At 45.1% G+C, this 13,756-nt stretch overlaps 1 protein-coding gene across 3 annotated transcripts in view; it reads right to left on the bottom strand.

The window, feature by feature from the left end:
• LOC114445865 (diacylglycerol kinase zeta-like) overlaps positions 1-13,756 on the bottom strand; it is a 67,733-nt gene that overhangs the window by 49,966 nt on the left and 4,011 nt on the right. For 2 of the 3 annotated variants that reach the window (XM_028421147.1, XM_028421160.1), the window contains exons 2-11: positions 8,865-9,880; positions 4,228-4,336; positions 4,032-4,127; positions 3,350-3,427; positions 3,033-3,095; positions 1,863-1,919; positions 1,715-1,783; positions 1,546-1,617; positions 1,351-1,467; positions 1,199-1,270 (exon numbers count right to left, since the gene is read on the bottom strand). In XM_028421147.1, the coding sequence (XP_028276948.1) occupies positions 1,199-1,270; positions 1,351-1,467; positions 1,546-1,617; positions 1,715-1,783; positions 1,863-1,919; positions 3,033-3,095; positions 3,350-3,427; positions 4,032-4,127; positions 4,228-4,336; positions 8,865-9,784 (1,653 nt within the window). In that variant the 5' untranslated portion in view covers positions 9,785-9,880. The remainder of the gene's footprint in view (positions 1-1,198; positions 1,271-1,350; positions 1,468-1,545; positions 1,618-1,714; positions 1,784-1,862; positions 1,920-3,032; positions 3,096-3,349; positions 3,428-4,031; positions 4,128-4,227; positions 4,337-8,864; positions 9,881-13,756) is intronic. The other variant, XM_028421170.1, reaches the window with a different exon arrangement.

The following is a 13,756-nucleotide window of genomic DNA, read 5'->3' as shown; positions in this document are numbered from 1 at the left end:
TAGTCTGGCTCATACTGGTAATATCGTCTCATAATCTATGTTTACTGTCTTCCTCGTAGTTTTGTGCCTCGCTCTTGCTCTCTCGCTCTCTGTTTGCAGGTCTCAAGACCTGCATGCTGACCTGCAGTTCAGCCCCTGAACTCTCCTGTGCTCATTGACTTCAGCCCCTGCTGCTCATCTTTGCTTTGATTACTATCAAATTACTATTACTACTTATGGACTGACAATATATATAGATATACATTATAATATAATCACTGTTTCATCTTGCTTGTCATGTTTGCTCTGTACTGTATCATGTTTGCTGCATGTTTGCTCCTCTCTCTCTCTCTCTCTCTCTCCATCCTCTTTGTCCTGTCTCCCTCTTCTTCTCCTCCTCTACCCGGCCGACTAGCAGCAGGACTGGTCTTAAGTAGATGGGTCCTGCTCAAGGTTTCTTCCACTTAAAGGGAGTTTTTCCTTGCCACAGTGCTCTTAAGGGGGTTCAGGCTCTGGGTCTCACGCTCTGAGTTTCTGTGAAGCGCTTTGAGACAAAATTGTAAAATGCGCTATATAAATAAAAATGAATTGAATTGAATTCTACCCCATTTACCCCCTTATGTGGCCCACTTATTAGACCCTGTTCACACACGGGAAATGGATTCGGGCTGTATCCGGATATATCCAGTTTTTTTCTGAGTGGCGTCTGACCCGAATGAGGTGGGTTGTTGTGGCAACACCGCTTTCTCATTTGTTGCCACAGCAACTGCCCTCATTGTTGTACAAATGTTTCACTCAGTAAGCTAAGTAAAAATTTGTACAACAATGCGGCTAGCTAGAATCCCGCTAGCTACGTGATACTTCCCGGTCTTCTGGGACAGTGTCCGGGTCGCATACAAAAGTCATGTGTGGACATCTGTCGAACTACGACAGCTTTGCCCCGAGTTTATTTTCAAAGAAGCCGGGTTAAGCTGGATTGAGCGCAGATTTGAAAATAAGTCTGAATGTATCCAGCTTAAAGGCTATTCGGATTCAATCCGACTCTAAACTGGATTGACTTTCTCCAGTGTGAACGGGGTCTATTTACTTGAGTGGTTCACACCTGAGCCACAAGTGGGCCAGATCACATCTCCACCAATATGAAGTGATCTAGATGTGGGCCACTAGAGGCTCACATTTGCTTGCTATCAGGCTAGCACATTAGCTAGCTTGTCCAAACCTCAGCTCCTTTCTTGCTGCTCTTCCTCTTGAACGATGTTCTCTTCTTCTTCTTACTGGACTTCAAAGATGACTGCCGGAGACAGAAAAGATAGATATAGAGCGTCCCGATTGCTAATGCTAATTCATAAATGATCGATTGATCAGCGTTACCTGATGGCGCCTGACCCGAATGATCCATGTGTGCGGCACTATGAGGGCAGCGTGAGCTCCCATTGGACAAGCCTCCTCAATTTGCTGCAGCATGAAGCAGGAAACTTTGTTGTGGTACTAAAGAGAGAGAGAGAAAAAAAAGCATTATGATCGTTGAAGAGCTTGCGAAAAAACGTGCGAAAAATGTGCACTCACGGCCTGTTTGCACCAGGAGCAGCTGATGGCAACGATCTCTTTACTGTGAAAGGCGAACTTCTGCTGGAAACCCTGCACAAATAAATAAAAACGTTGATTAATAAAGCTGATTGGACGCTATAAAAACCGACGCTATAAAAAGTGAAGAAAAAATTAAAACGCTACCAACCTTCCCACATTGTTTACATTTGCCTTCTTGCCGCCTGCGATGCACCCAGTGATGACGCACCACGATGGGCTGAACAGAAAAATGGCACTGAGTTAAAGCACTTTGAAAAGACTACAAATATGACCGCCTCTTTCTTAAGAGGACTCACCTCCCGAATGTTCCGACAGCACAACTCTCTGAAAGACGGTTTACATCTGAAGTTAATCTAGAGGAGAGCGGGAGGAAGAAAGGTGTAAATAAATGAGCTCAGAGACACACTGTTAACCCTTTAAATCAAGAGATCTCTAAATGTCAGAACACCAGAAAAGGAAAAATATACAGATGGTTCAGTGTAATTGAAGGACATTTTTTTAAACGTTTTATTGCAATTACACACTCATAACTGTTATTTACGTCATTATTATTGGTACTTGAATGGCTCATTAAAATGATGAGAGTGTGTGTCCATGATCCTGGGAATAGATTGTTAATATTGATTTGTGTACTTCCATCAAATTAAGGAGAAGAGAAAAGGGGGAGGAGCTTGTAGGATCATTTTTCTGTGTTGTGATTGGCTACCACCTTCAACATGCCAATCACAATATACATATAGTTTCTGCTAAAAAGGTCTTAACTGATATGTGCCGTGGCATAGGTAGAGTGAATAAGGAAATGGCATCGACGGCTCCGGTGGTTTCCATGACGGAATACTACTACTACTATGCCCCAGCAACCAACCTCATTGTTGTACGAATTTTGAGCTCAAAATTCTGCTGTGGCAACGCCGCTTCCTCGTTCCTCCCGTTCCGTTCACTACAACGATGAGGTCAGTTGCCGTGGCAGTTGCCGGAGCAATAAACTATCGATCGGCGTTACCTGATGGCGTCTGACCCGAAGGTTGGTTGTCGTGGCAACGTTGCTTCCTTGTTTACTATATAACCATGAGGTCGGTTTCCATGGCTAGGCCTCTTCCTAGTTCATTACACAACCATGAGGTCGGTTGCTGTGGCAACACTGCTTCCTTGTTCGTCACAAAACTGAGGTTGGTTGCCATGGAAACGCAATACTAACAATGCTAAAAGTGCTAAAAAATAACAATATTGCATTATTTAATGCATTATTATTAAATAATGCATTGGTCTTGTATGGCGGGGGTAGACTACAAATGTAGCCACACCTCAGGGGGGAGACTGACGGCCTCTCCGACTACCACCACCGAGTCATTCATACACCATTTACCCATATTAGCACCTTTAGTGAGTCCCCTTCCCCGGTTTGTGTAATTCCATCCAGAGTGAGGTTAGAGAGAGAGGAGAGGGGGAAAAAATGTGTGTCTCACTCTAAAGTTGGGCTCACTGAGAGGCAGGGTAGCATCCAAGAGAATGGCTTTAGAGCTGGGGAACTGCAGGTCAGACAGGAAGGACAATAATAAATAATAAAAAGCTGAAAAGCAAGATTTAGATTTCCATCATGACCAAGGATTTAAAGTAATCCTCAGTCTTGAGGACTGAAAGTTTAATCCTGCTTTATCCATCCCAAAATCACCTTTTGTCCCCTGACGCTTTAAACATCCTTTAATAATCTTGTCCTCACCACCTTTTTTAATGTCTTATGAGGACTCACACATGTATCTTGGATTAGATTAGATTAAATTACCTTTTCCAGTTGTTCTATACAGATGGTGTGAGCGACTATCTTGCAGGCGGCGCACTTCCGGCGGCTGACAGACTTTTGCTACACAAAAAAAACAACACAATATTACAACAAAAAATAAAAATAAGTGATGTGATGTATTATTTTTGTTGCATTTAAATAAGATCACTGCTGTTCTGACCTTACACACAGACAAACAAAGATGGTGGTGGTGGGGGGTGACCCACCGAGTGCAGTATTGAGTCACAATAATAAATGTTGAATATTGTATGTATAAATATTTAGCTTACGGAGCTACAAATGTTTAGCTTACTGAGCTAAATATTTGTACAACGAGGTTGGTTGCTGTGTTTAGCTCAGTAAGCTAAAAGAGGAGCCGATGCTAACACAGCTAAGCATTGCTAAACAAACAAACTGAAAGTAATCATTCATCCATGCTTTGACATTGTCACTGCAGTGGCCTTTAAAGCAGTCCTAAATGATGCTAACCGAAGCAGCCAATGCTAATTGAACTTAGCATGCGCTCACTAGATGCAATATCTTGCAATTTCTAACATGTATGCACAAAGCAATTAGCATGTAATTGATAACATAGAGCAGGTGTGTCCCTACAACCCATCAGAGAGCTTGTTACATCTCAATTGCTAACTTCCCGATCTTAAATCAAAGAAAATCACATACTAACCAGTGCTCTGGCGATACAATGTTGTTCTCCCACATAGCAGTAATCGCCGGATACATTAGTCTCGAACCAGATGTGGTCGCCATACACGGCGGACTCCTGCAGAAACACACATACAGGAAGTTTCAATGTGACTGTTACTTGAAACAGGCTTGGTCAAAGCACATCTTTGTCGTATATACACAATACACAGACTTACAGTCCAGTCCACAGTACTGCGGATATTTGCTTCAGGGTCAGTCCTGCCTAGAGACGACGTACTGGGCTGACAGGGCAGTTGGTGCAGGCCAGACTTAGCTATTGCTTTCCTGGAAAGACAAGAGAGACAGAAAGCTGTTCTTGTATTCTGTTTGCTAATAAAAATACACACACACACACCATGCACATCCCATCATCAGTATTATCAATATTCACAGCGTGCTGTGGTCAATTATTTCTGAAGAACACACCGTTGCTGTGTAGAACAGACCGTTGCTATGGACAAGTGTTTCTGGGCAATGGTATTGCAAGTATTCCTTGTTCTGATTGGCCAAACAGACTGTTGCTATGCAGAACAGACCGTTGCTATGAGAACAGACCATTGCTATGCAGAACAGACCAACGGATATAGGTTAAAACAAGCAACTAGATGTTTAATAAGTGGGGGTGACTTTATTAAACGCTCAATTCTGATTGGCTGGTGAAGAACAGACCGTTTCTATAGGGACAGAAATTGTATAAACATTAGCGAGCAGCATTATGATTAGCAGGAGAACTATGTAAAATACTTCATTCTGTCTGTGCAGTGTGTTATGTGTGATAAACAGACCTTTGCTATGTAGAACAAAACCGTTGTTATGGACATGGTTCTGATCTGCAAAAAGGATTGTGTTCTTGAAATTTCAATAACTTTTGTGTAAGCTGTGTAAGAAGTGTGTGTGCAATCAATTCTGATTGGCCAATGAAATGTATCCGGCAGCCAGAACATATAGTCGTTATAGTCAACAAACGGTAGCTATCGATGTGTATGTATACATGTGTAACGCACACAAATATATATTTTATATATATATATATATAAATTGCAGAGAATATGAAGCTTTTTCTATAATGAAGTGTCTCACTAAACTACAACTGTGGGTGCAGACTAAAAGCCACACCACACACACACTTTTAATATGCACACAGAATACAGATTATGCTATATCTACTGGGGGACACACTGAGCATAGGTATAACTTGCTGACATGTGCCGATAATGACGTGTGTGACAGATCATGTTTGTCATGTGTGATTTAATGCACACTACACTAAGGTTGGGCGGTATTAAGGTATACCAGCGGGGAGCACAGGTAGCAATGGTATCATTTTTAATACCGTCAATAAAAAAAATGCAATGTACTTATATAGAAGATAAGGATCAAATATTAAACATATTTTATTTGATGCCTTGTGTGGTTGAATCTTCAGTTTCACTTCAGTAGTATCATATATTTTACTTTTGGAGACCTTTGATAAAGTTAATGAACATGACGCGAACAAGAGAGAGAGAGGGAGAGAGGGAGAGAGGGAGAGAGAGAGAGCTGTAGTCGCACCTGTGACCTGGTCCCTTAGAAGAACACTGCTGCGCTTGACGAGCCAGAGCTGAGATGGTATTTATTTTCTGAACGGAGTAGGCACAAGCCAACAGTTTGGTGCCACTGTCCGAGCCTACATTTATAATTAGAGGCCGAGCACCGAGTGGTGTGAAGGCCCTATTGTAATTGCTGGTATTATTAGGGCCCCAGCACCGAGTGGTGCGAAGGCCCTATTGTAATTGTAATGTTTTTAGAGCCCGAGCACGGAGTGGTGCAAATGCCCTATTGTATTTGTAATTAGGGCCCGAGCACCGAGTGGTGCGAAGGCCATATTGTATTTGTAAGTGTTATTATTATTATTTGAACAATTAAACGCCCATTTTCACCCCTTTACCCCTTTGCCATGCATGAAAACTCACCAAACTTTGCACACTCATCAGGGGTGGCGGAAAATTTAATATTTTGGGGTCGTTGCAAATGGGCTGGGCAAAATGTCTCTACAGCGAATGTCTCTACAACGAATTTTTTTAATTGATAGGGTATCAATTAAAAAAATTCGTTAGATGTAGCTGCAGAAAAATCAGTACACGTTTATCATACCAAGACGCACCAAAAAGTCTCTTGACACCATGACCTCAACCCAACAGGAAGTCCGCCATCTTGGATGGAAAATGGCGATTTTGGCGATTTACACCATTGGTATGCGGACGAACTCCTCCTAGGGATTTCGCCTGATTGACTTGAAATTTACTGGAGGTCACCTAAAGGACCTGCTGATCAAAACTTATCAAAAGCTTTTCTCTAACTTAAAGGGCGTGGCCTCTGTGGCTCGCCAAAATCTGGCGATGATTCATGATTTTGCCATGACATTTCGAATGGCTCTCATGCACGCATACTTTAACCAAACATCTTCAAACTTTATGAGCATAATGAGGGCGCCACCCTGAACGCCTCCATATGTCGAAATCCTGCCTTACTCCTGGCGCCCCCTGCTGGTAACAGGAAATGACCTCTTTTTACTCTGACGTGTACTGCTCCTACATAATTGGCACCATCAACTTTGCTTCAGCTCTAGAACCTTCACAACTAGTAGGTGAAGCTACACTATGAAGGCCTTGAGGCTGCGTGCAATGGCGTCTGTGTGGCGGCGCGGCGACTGTCGATCCTTCGCCGTGAGATTACGTTTGAGTTTTTAATGACCTTAACAACCTTCTAGGATCATAAAAATTCATACACACGTTCTCAGGGGCGTGTCCTAGCAACTGATGGGGGTCTCGTAAGTGGGCGGGGCAAAATGGCTCAATGGCGCCCCCTTGAATTTTTAAAATACCCCTCTCCATAGGGTTTTTTTTGGAGTAGGAAGATAAAAATCGGCACACACACAGAAGACGTCCAGACACACATAGAAGTCTCTTGCACCATTGATCTAGACCACACAGGAAGTCGGCCATTTTGATTTTGGCGGTCAAATTTCAGCGATTTCCACCTTTGGTATGCGAACAAACTCCTCCTAGGGATTTTGACCGATTGACTTCATATTCGGTCGCTGTCACCTAGAGACCATGCTGATCAAAAGTTATCAAAAGCTTTTCTCTACGTTAAAGGGCGTGGCCGCTGTGGAGTCACTTCGCCATACATACACGAACAGCTCTCTTTCCTACATACTTGCTCCAAATGGCTTCAAACTTTCTGCACGTGGTCAGAGCCCCTCCCTGAATGTCTCTATGTGATCATGATCTGTGTCGCTCATAGCACTCCCTTGTGGTGGAGACAGGAAGTGCCATGTTCTACACTGACATGCACTTCTCTCACACTGTTTAATTCATCCCCGTCATTACACAGCCAAATGAGGATCACAGATTTGAAGTCCCACAGAGACACCTGTGTGGTTTCCTGTATGAGGCTGCCCGTAGGGGTGGCGACTGTCGAACCTTCGCCATGAAACATCAACTGCTTATAACTTCGCTGTGCATCGTCCTAACGTCCTCAAATTTTTTTCATGTCATAACGGTCCATCCCCGGACACGTCTGCATGCGTATGAGTCACCTGAACAGCGCCACCTACAGGAAACCAGAAGTAACTTCTTTTTGACAATTTTTATGTATGAATCAAATGTTTTTGGAGGTTTGAAGCACAGACAGGTCTCCACTATTCTCATGGTGTCTGGCTCCACCCAGTGGACACATAGGGTACTACAACTGGTATAACTCCACCACGGATGCTCCTAAAATCCTCAAATTTTTTACATGTGATACAGACCCAAACAGGAGGTTACTGCATACTAACATTTTTTACACATATTGACAGATTTGTTGCTCTGACATGTCTCTGCTTCTGTCTGCCGCTTTTTCCCACCGCTGGCCAAATCGCTGCAGCACGTGGGGGGGAGTAGGGGAGAGAAGAGACGGCGTGATGGGGAGGGGGCGGCCACGCTGAGTGTGAGGGCCCGATCATCGCTGCTTGCAGCTTTAATTTTAATTGTTTCCATTAAAAAAACTTGGCAACGGAAAACATGACCGGCAGGTTTTCAGTTTACTGGACAAGTGTTTTGTTTTTATTACCATGTGTAACTTCTAACATAAATACTGCACAATTAACACTCTTAACATGATAAAATTTAAAAAACAAACAGAAACACATCGGGACTGTGTTTCTGTTTTGTTTCTGCAGGATTGTTGCGCACTTGTGGCATCTATGAGTGGGGCTGTAGCTGCAGCACACCTGTCTTTGCCTGTAATTTATTTGACTGTCGGGGGCGGGGGGTGCACAGCGCGCGGCACGGCATTCACGTACACCGGAGGTAAAATGTGGAGGCCGTTTGACAGTGTACACACACTACACTACTCTGCACTACACACACACACACACATAAATTGTTGATCTCCAGCAGCAAATATGAGACCATGACTTTAAACAAATAAAACTGTAAAAACAGACCCTGAACAAGCCATTTCTATATATAGAAAACGGCTGATCTGTGTTGCTGCTGTGTTATTTTGCATGCAGCTTTGCGTTTTGCCGTGAGAAAGATGGACCCCTAATTTTTAAAGCAGTGGTAGTCGGTTGTGCACTACATATCTGCCTCTTAGATTAAGAAAATCCTGTTTTAAAATGACCTTTTTATACAGGATTTAAGGTAAAAAGTCTAACATGAAAACAGTAGGGTTAAAGGGGTTAGCATCAGATTAACATTTTGAGTACTTCTGCAGGACATAAATGACCCATAAAATTAGGGAAACACAACTTCCTTGTGTGTCTGTGTGTGTGCGTGCTACATACGACAGGAAGCTCTCCCACGTATCCAGAAAGGGGTCATAATATATAGTTCCCTCTTGTCCATCCAGCAATGACGAACTGCTCTTGTGGAGTGTCGCCACATCCTTCATGGCGTCTGTCGACCCCCCGCCGCCGCCGGAGTTCAGGCCTGCCAAAGCCAGCTTGCTCACATTGGGGCTCGTCACGGAAATCTGGATGGGTTTGTGACTGGACCTTCGTTGGTTGTACCGACCATAAATCCCTATCTCCAGGTGGGATGAGTTGCGTCTCAGGCAACGGGGGGCGCGGGGAAGGGGGCGGACTTTGATGTTTTCCATGATGACCGCCCGCATTAGATTCGTAGACATGCTCCCTTCTTCTTTCGCACCTCTGATGTTCCACCCTTCTTCTTCGCTGCTCTCCTCGGACTTGGAGCTGGAACACTGGGAAAAATCCTCCTCTTCTTCTTCCTCTTTAGCCCCTCCCCCCATCTGGATGACGCTTGCGAGCAACATGGACGACCCAAGCAGGTGAGGTTCAATGGATTTTACTTTAGAAAGACGTCTGTACCGCACTGCTAGCCCGCGGTGTATGCAGGAGACTGTACCGGAAGACCGTCTGGCATATAGAGGGTCATTCTGAAAGGCCCCTCTTCCTCTCTTGACCTCACCTTCAATGGTGTTCGTCACTTCTATAATGGACTGCCGCCGTTGCCCACTAGCTACCAGCAAGCCAGCGCTTGGCCGCCTGCACTGGTCCGCGCCGACCGGAGGTAGGCCGACGGAGGAGCGTCTGGATTGCACTAGTGTAACAGAGGGCAGGCCGATGCTGGAGCGCCTTCTGGCTTTGCTGGCTTGGACGGCCGGGCCGGGCTGATGCGCCACCACCTGTTTCTGGTGCTTTTGCCGTCGACCAAAATGATGATAGAAGAAGGAATCCATCATTGCAACGTGAAATAAAATGTTGCTGCAAGCAGACGGGTTCCCTCCCAGATGACGGTCCGGCTACTGCACCCACTAGTCGACCTCATTACTTCATCACTGAAGGGGCAAACAGGCTTGCTCTGTTAATAAACTCATACATAGACATCAACAAGAACGTGACCAGATGTTTCATTGGATCAACAGACTATAGATGCAGTGCTGTTTTCTTCAAAGTCATAGGGTATAAATAGGGTTTCGGGTGACACTGCAAGTATCAATTTATGCTGACCCAAGCAGAAGCTAAAAAAAAAAAAGGTAAAGTGAGAATGCTCTGTGGAAGACAACTCTGTAGCTTCGCTCCACACCAGCGAGCGAGACAATCTGCTGTGGGAAAATGTCATGTCACTGCGTGGGACTGCTTAAAGGAAATGTGGTCTCTGGCAAGCCTCAGTCAAGAATACTAAAGCGTTACCTATACAGGAAGTTTAGGCAGAGATGAATGAAGACAAAAAAACAAAGGAAGGTTAGGGGGTGAAGACAGAAAAGGTCAAATGTGTGCATGTATGCATGCTGTGTTCCTGCTGCAAACACACTTCAACTGCAATCACTTATGGCAGGGGTCAACTACATGTGTCCAAGGGTCAGATTGGTTCTGTGGAGACACTTTGAGGGGCAGATTTTGTAGCCTTTGTCACATTGTTGACCTATACAGAGACAAGCTACTATACTATAAGCTACTATAAGACGAAAGATGACCGTCGATCAAGGCTGCATTGTTGAGATATCTTTGGTCGCACTGTGACGGGTTCAAGGATGGCCGTTGATGGCGTCTTGCGACCAAAGATGAACCCAAGATAAAATATCTCACACTATGACGGCTGCTACGACCCTAGCAGACCCTACCCGACTCTAAATGCATCAAACTTGACGTCGTACCAAAGTTTATCTGTCCATCGCAACCGTTTGTTGACACCATATCTGGCAGTCGCCCCCCCACATTCAACAACCGAATGACATCAACGCTACGGAATAACGATGTTTTGTGCATAAACGTAGCTTTTTACAGCAGTCTATTACCATAAAAAAGTGCAGTTCATTTGACCACTGGGTCTGTCCATGTATAAAAAGCAGTTAATCTTACTGAAGGTTTCACTATACATTTATATTTAGGGCCTGAGCACCGAGTGGTACGAAGGCCCTATTGTAATTGCTGTGTTTATTAGGGCCCGAGCACCGAGTGGTGCGAAGGCCCTATTGTAATTGCTGGTATTATTAGGGCCCGAGCACCGAATGGTGCAAGAGCCCTATTGAAATGCAAGCGTTTATTATTCTCTTTTTTTCTTCCGCGTCATTCGACGCAAATTTGACCCCCTGAACGTGCTCAAAAACTCACCAAATTTGGCACACAGGTCTGGTTCGCGAAAAATGGCGATCTGAAACTGTCGCCACGACAGTGACTTGCAAAATGGCTCTACAGCGCCCCCTGGAATTTGAAAATATTCAGCGTAACAGCTACAACCATGAAAATTGGTACGCTGATGTATCGCCTCATGCCAGGAAACATGCCTTTGGAAATAAAATTCCACCCCCTACAGGGCGTCGGCCATCTTGGAAAAACCACGCCATGTTCCAATTTGCACACCCTGCATTTTCGCGAACTCCTCCTAGGGGAATTGCTTGATACGGCTGAAAATTGGTGTGCTTGCCGTTAAGGGGTCAGGGACCAAAAGTTATCAAAAACGCAGCACTTCCTCACACGGTCTGACCGTGGCGCCACCAGGAAGTTGACCCTTCGCCAACGCACACGAAATGGATGTGTTTGTGGCTGTATCTCCCACATACTTCATCCAATGTGGATGAGAAAAATCAGGCATGCTGAGCCTGTCATTCTGAACAGATTGATATGCTAATGACCAGAAACTCTCATAGCGCCACCTACTGGCGGTATGAATTGTGTTCAGTCCGATATCCATTTTCCACACCTCGTATTTGAACTCCTCCTCCTAGGGAAATACTCTGACAGACCTGAGATTTTGTCACCTGATTTTAAAGACATGGCTGAGCAAAAGTTATCAAAAACGCAGCTCGATGTTACACCGTGTGGGCGGGGCCTCGCCACAAAGGTGACCCTTCGCCACCATAGAGAAAGCTGCTGTGTTTCTTGATTTGTTCATCCTACCTGCCTCTTACTCTATTATGACATCAGCCCCTGTACACCTTTTCATATCACCTCATCGTCATATTTGGGCGTGGCCACATGGCTCAGTAGCACCCCTTGAATGAGATCTGCTTCCCTGTTTGACCTACAGACATGAAAATTGGTACGCATATGTATCACCTCTAGACAAGAAAAAAAGTCTCTTGGAGGTATCCTCTAAAACGCACAGGAAGTCCGGCATTTTACAATACCTGCGCCATTTTGCATTTTTCACTCCCCGCACTTTTACGAACTCCTCCTAGAGGATTTCTCCAATCGGCCTGAAACTTGGTCTGCTTACTCTTAAGGCATTAGGGACCAAAAGTTGTCAAAAACGCAGCACTTCGTCACACGGTCTGGCCGTGGTGCCGCCACAAAGCTGACCCTTCGCCAACGCACAGGAAATACATGTATTTTTGGCTGTATCTCCCTCACACTTCATCCTATGTGGATGAAACTTTACTGTTTCGGACATCGGACGCTGCACAGATTGACATGCTGACATGCTACGGTCACTGCGCCACCTACTGGCCGGAGGACCTGTCTTTTGTACATGTGTGTTTTGCTGTACTCTTCTGCCCTGCAGACCACAGCTCCTGCCGGTACAGCTGGGAGAGAGGTCGTGGGACGATAGGGGAGGCGGCGGCTGCTGGTCCCGCGACCGCAAGGGCTGCGAGGGCCCGTCATCGCTGCTTGCAGCTTTAATTAGGGCCCGAGCACCGAGTGGTGCGAAGGCCCTATTGTAATTGCTGTGTTTATTATTATTATTTGCCTGCCTGTTTAACTGCATTTTTCACCCCTTTGCCATGCACGAAAACTCACGAAACTTTGCACACTCATCAGGGGTGGCGAAAAATTTGATATTTTGTGGTCGCTGCAAAGGGGCGGGGCAAAATGGCTCTACAGCGCCCCCTTGAAATTTTCAAAACACCCCTCGCATTTGGCTTAATTTGGAGTAGGTGCACGAAAATCGGTACACATGTTTATCATACCAAGACGCACCAAAAAGTCTCTTGACACCATGACCTTAACCCAACAGGAAGTCCGCCATCTTGGATGGAAAATGGCGATTTTGGCGATTTACACCATTGGTATGTGAGCGAACTCCTCCTAGAGCTGTAGCCCGATTGACCTGAAATTTGCTGGAGGTCACCTAAAGGACCTGCTGATCAAAAGTTATCAAAAGCTTTTCTCTAACTTAAAGGGCGTGGCCTCTGTGGCTCGCCAAAGTCTGGCGACGATTCATGATTTCGCCATGTAACTTTGAACGGCTCTCACGCCTGCATACTTTATCCAAACGTCTTCAAACTTTATGAGCATGACGAGGGCTCCGCCCTGAAAACCTCCATATGTTGAAACCCTTACTTACTCGTGGCGCCCCCTGCTGGTAACAGGAAATGGCCTCTTTTTACTCTGACGTGTACTGCTCCTACATAGTTGACAGCATCAACTTCATTTCACCTCTAGAACCTTCCCAACTAGTTGGTGAAGCTACACTATGAAGGCCGTGAAGCTGCGTGCAATGGTGTCCGTGTGGCGGGGCGCCAACTGTCGATCCTTCGCCGTGAGATTACATTTGAGTATTTAATGACCTTAACGACCTTCTATGATCATGAAAATTCATACACACATTCTCGGGGGCATGTACTAGCAACTGATGGGGGTCTCGTAAGTGGGCGGCGCAAAATGGCTCAATGGCGCCCCCTTGAATTTTTAAAATACTCTTCTCCATAGGGGTTTTTTTGGAGTAGGAACACAAAAATCGGCACACACAAAGAACACGTCCAGGCGCACAT

The sequence above is a fragment of the Parambassis ranga genome, chromosome 2 (assembly GCF_900634625.1).
Source record: "Parambassis ranga chromosome 2, fParRan2.1, whole genome shotgun sequence".
In the NCBI taxonomy this organism is placed as follows: Eukaryota; Metazoa; Chordata; class Actinopteri; family Ambassidae; genus Parambassis; species Parambassis ranga.
Note: the sequence above shows the minus strand (reverse complement) of the source record. Positions and strands in the feature narration are given on the sequence as shown.